At 33.5% G+C, this 5,314-nt stretch overlaps 1 protein-coding gene across 1 annotated transcript in view; it reads right to left on the reverse strand.

The window, feature by feature from the left end:
• Positions 1-5,314, reverse strand: part of ZFY (zinc finger protein Y-linked) — a 48,464-nt gene that overhangs the window by 15,881 nt on the left and 27,269 nt on the right. Inside the window, exon 4 of the mRNA XM_017518835.2 lies at positions 3,627-4,196. Within this exon, the coding sequence (XP_017374324.1) occupies positions 3,627-4,196 (570 nt within the window). The remainder of the gene's footprint in view (positions 1-3,626; positions 4,197-5,314) is intronic.

A 5,314-nucleotide genomic window follows, 5' to 3' on the forward strand; every position in this document is an offset into this window, starting at 1 on the left:
AGGGTATTGCTCTGTAACCCAGGTTGAAGTGCAGTGGCATAATCATATGTCACTGCAATCTTGATCTCCTGAGCTCAAAGGATCCTCCCACTTCAGCCTCAAGTAGCTGGGACTACAGATGTATGCCACCTGCTCGGATAATTTAATTTTTTGTAGAGACAGGGTCTCACTCTTTTGACCAGATGGTCTCAAACTTCTGGCCCCAAATGATTCTCCTGATTAAGCCTCCCAAAGCACTAGGATTACAGGCATGAGCCACTATATCTTCCCTGACTGCTTGTTTTTTTTAATATTTGTCAGATGTTGGTTTTTTAAGGCTAACACATACAGCTTGGGAGGAGTGGATATAAACAGAGCAAAATAAAAGGTCACCATCCTCACTGTTCTTGCTAATATCCAGAATTCTCTCTATTGCTACAATCATTTAGTTTTCAGAAGGCTCAAAATGTTATTCTGATCATATTTTTAAACCACGGTACTCAGTATTTTTATAAAAGATTTTTCAGTGTTCTTTACCCTGCCATTTTCATTAATGTACTCTAATCATTCTTAATTTCAGGAAAGGTTTCTCCCATAATTTTCTGTCACATTAACTGTTTTCTTATTTTCTGCATGTAAGTTTTGTCTTCTGTTTCTCATGTCTCCTGATCTTGTCCATAATCATTTTTATGTCTGTTTTTTTCACCATTTCATTTGGCAATTTTCTAAAGCCCAATCAGAAGGTCTCGTCATGTTTATCCAGATTTATTTTATTGCTGCTTCTATAATGTCTTTTACCTTGAAAATATTATTTCTCCCTTCAGCTTCTTTCCTAAATTCCAACAGTCAGAAGTTCTGTCTTCTTTAGTTACCTTATCTCCTCTGAAAAAGTGCACATTGCCTTAAAGTTTTCTGAATATATTTGAGAGTTCCTACATAAAAGTCATTTAGGTTTAGTCTTATGAAAAAAAACTGTTTCAAAAGTTTATCAAAACTTAAAAGAAAAAATCTCCTTAAAGTATTTTTTTACACTTTTCAGAAATCATTCCTTGTAGACATACATTTTAAAAATTCTAGCATTTGATACTGTTTTGCCAAATGGTTTTATAAAACAAAGCAAAAGTAGTAGGTAGATTAAAATGTAAGATACATATATATCCAGTAAGTAGTCATAGAACAGAAGAATACAATATATGCAATGTATATAAATATACCAAAAATATAAAATAAGTACAGCAAACAAATATTTTTCCAGTCCTATCCTGCTCTAATAGCAACTAGAATCATTAAACAGATCATCGAATTGTATTGATCCATAGTTTTGCTGCTTTAGGTATAAGGCTTGGGCTTCATTTATTCATTTATTCACTGAAAAACATTTTTACTGAATGTTCACTATGACCAAAGTCATAATTTATTAGAAACACCAGATGGATTGCTAAAACAACTAAACTAGATGGTCTTTGGATGAGACATGATATCCACAAATGTTCAACTATAAAGTTCACGTAAATGTTCTCTCAACAAATATTTTACAACAAATACACACAAGTTTGAGAGAGACCTGTCCTTAAGATATAATCAACTTAAAAGCTAATGGTAACATGGACATTGTAAAGAACGTATAAAGAGGTCACATTGATCTCAATGGTACTTATAACAATGAGCACTATTGTGCAGATATACTACATAACACTATAGAGGACTCTGTCATCATTTTAAATGAGATTTTCAGAAGAGAAATACCTGCCACTAAAGACGTAAAAATAAATAGGTTCTTAGATCCAATAACATATTTTTAATTGTAAAGTGTTCTTAAATACTGTTTTACATCCTTCAATCTATGTACTAAATAACTAATCTCTTATGATATTATGGAAAGCATTAAAGCTTACTGTCAATTACAGCATCTCAGTCTTCTCTATGTTAATACAAAATCAAACCACACTTCCCCTATACACTTTATAAAAACCTGTCAACTCCAAATGTTTCTGTATCCCTACCCCATAGGATTTTTCAATACACATGTAGCATTAGAGGAGATAATCATCTTTTCTGGAAGAAACAAGAGCTAGAAAAAAAAATTGAAATAGCTAGATAAATTCAGCATATAAAAATACTTATTACATTTTCAAAGAGCTAAATACCACCTTAACTCCCCTTTTTTCTTGCACATCAGATTATAAACTCAAGGTCAAAAGCTGTAAATTATTAATATTAAATATTTAAACACATAGTTTTTACAAAGAGAAATAAATGTTTATTAAATCACCTGAATCAGGCTCTTGAAAATTATTATTATTATAATTTTGAGACAGTCTTGCTCTGTCACTCAGACTGGGGTGCAGTGGCGCAATCTCAGCTCACTGCAACATCTGCCTCCTGATTTCAAGGAAGTCTCCTGCATCAGCCTCCCAAGTAACTGGGATTATAGGCACATGCCACCATGCCCAGCTAAATTTTTGTATTTTTAGTAGAGATGGGGTTTTCACAGTGTTAGCCAGGATGGTCTTGATCTCCTGACCTCATGATTCACCCATCTCAGCCTCCCAAAGCACTAGGATTACAAGTGTGAGCCACTGTGCCTGGCCCGGCTCTTGAAAATTATTAAGCAGGCTCAGACAGAGGTAGAAAATTATCATGATCAGAAAACTAGTCCGTAATGGTATACTAGATCATATAAGAGGTAAATCCTACTCTCCCTGCACTCATGAAAATGCCTGTACAACTCTTTTGCTGTGCTATGCTAAAAGACACCGGAGGAGGAGTGTGGGTGGTATTTAATGTTAATGGGAGTGCTCTAAACTAAATCTACACTATAAAATTTCATTCCAAAGACCCTAGTAGTGAACTTGTAAATTAGGATAACTAAATTATTTAAGTCAGCAGGTAAATGATACAATGATTCCGTAACTTATAACCATACTAATGCAAAAAATATACCTAGATACTGAAGTTAAAAATATTAGAGACACAAAGTCAGGGATTCTAGAAACAGAATGACTACAGCATCTACTGCATAAACAAAGGTATGTCCAATCATGTTCTGGATGACAAAGCTACAATCAAGAAAGCCAGCATCCCAGAAGGATCAGACAGCAGAACACAAAACCAGTATGATATAAAATTTGAAATCAATTTGAAACATGAATAAATTAGTTGTTTACGATCTTGATGCATGACCACTGTATTTCAAGGAATTCACTGGATTTAACTCCAAAGCCAATAATGAATTAAACAACAACAAAAAATCATTATTTTGAAAAAGGACAATAAGGTAGAAAAAAGAGGGAAGTGAAATGATAAAAACACTTAAAAAAAAAATGAACTCCAAGTCTCAGCGGCAAATCTAAAGGTGAGTAACAGAACAATCATACTTTTTATGATTTCATAAGACTCAAATCTGTTATTTTCATCCCTTATTTTCTCATCTTTCTATTCCATCCTAAGATAGAAATAACTCTTTATTCTGTACCATGTCACTTAATTATGGTTTATCCTCTGGGATTCAAACTAAGTAAAAATGCATGTAGGTTTATGATTTCTATTTTAATTTTATAGAAGTTTAAGTCAATAAAATTTCACCATTATGTTAGAAAATACATGTTTCAAAAACATTGCTAAAGATATTATACCCCATGACTTACACGAAATCATTAGGTAGTCCTCACAGTTGCCTTTGTCATCATCTCGCTGGTCCACTGAAATTCCACTGGCATCTATGATTGCTTCAGGGGCACAGTCTGCTACCAATACTTCTTCTGAAACTATGTCACTGGTCAGAGGATCAGCAATAATTTCTGCTTCCACTACATTATCATGTACCACATGTTCAACATGTCCAATGTCACACACATGCATGGATTCACTTGTTAAAACATGTTCTGGCATAGACACTGAGGATGAAGTAATGTCAGAAGCTAAAACATCATCTGGGACGGTGCAATGTGCTAAAGAAACTTCTTCAGTTACATCTGAGTCCAGCATTTGCTCAGGAATGATGACATTTTCAGATACATCTGCTTCTTCTAAGATATCTGAGCATTGAACATCTTCTATGACAACATCTTCAATAACATCTTGGATTACAACTGAGTCTGGGTCATCAGGAACAAAGTTATGCACAGTTACATCTGAATCTACAATATTAGAAACAAAAACCGTTTCCTGTACTTCCACAACAATTTGATCACCATCCATGTGTGTAGCATCGGCTCCTTAAAAAATAAAAATTAAAATTACAAAACTCAGGTAAGTATGCATGACTCAATACAGTTTTTATTTAATTTCTACTTGGAAAATAGACTATGTCCTTGGTGTTCCTCAAACATTAAGACAATAAATAAATAGAGAATGAATCTACTTTTGGTTCATTTAACAAATAGAAATTTTTAACATGAAAACTTATTTTACTCAACCCTAATCAACTTACAAGAAAAGTAATACTAAAAAGAAGAAGAAGAAGAAAAAAAAAACACTCTTGGGGCAATGACAGAAGAAAACTATTCAAGAAACACATTTTAAACCATCAACATAAAAAAATTCCCAGGCCACTGAAATAAATTCTTCAGGGATTTTTATGTAAGTTAAACAAGTAACAAATTCAGAAAACAAATATACGATTTCTTTGTTATATTTAAATGTTTTCTTCATTTCTTTTCCTTATTTCACTATCTCCTTTCTCAACACATTTCTTTTTTTAATTATACTACATATCTCTTTTTTTACCCTTCCTTTTATCTCTTTTTAGCCTCTATGATCTTCCCACTTTGCCCTGGTGCAATATTCTACCAATATCCAATATAACTTTGGTAATAAGAAAGTCATTCTTTGAATCTAAGACAAAAGAATCAGGGTAGAAATTTAAAAAGGAATAAAAGTGTGCGAGGAAAGACATTAGGTTGAGAAGTCTCTACAGATAAAATGGATAAAATGAATAAAAGTACAGCTGGGCTAGGTGGTGAAGGGTAGGGGTGGTTGCAGTGGGCCGTGCCCTAACTTTGCCAGGGTATTCTAGCTCCATCTATCCTCCTCCTGTCCCCATTAACCCCAAATCCCAAGAATATAGAAAAATATTTTCTAATTAAGCAATGAAGGTAGAAGGGTGAGAGCCAGTTAAGACCACTGAGATCAAATCACTTAACCAAGATCACACAACTTGCATAGGATTTGATGCTCAGTAAATATTATTCTACCTGAACACCACAAATGGGAAGATAATTCATACATTTTTAACAAAAATATAATTAAACATAAAACAAATCAGGCATTACGGCTACTAGTGTATAGAGAAATGCAAACATAGAAGACAAAAGCTATTCACATTATCACAAGC

This window comes from Cebus imitator, unplaced genomic scaffold (assembly GCF_001604975.1).
Source record: "Cebus imitator isolate Cc_AM_T3 unplaced genomic scaffold, Cebus_imitator-1.0 Scaffold708, whole genome shotgun sequence".
Classification (NCBI taxonomy): domain Eukaryota; kingdom Metazoa; phylum Chordata; class Mammalia; order Primates; family Cebidae; genus Cebus; species Cebus imitator.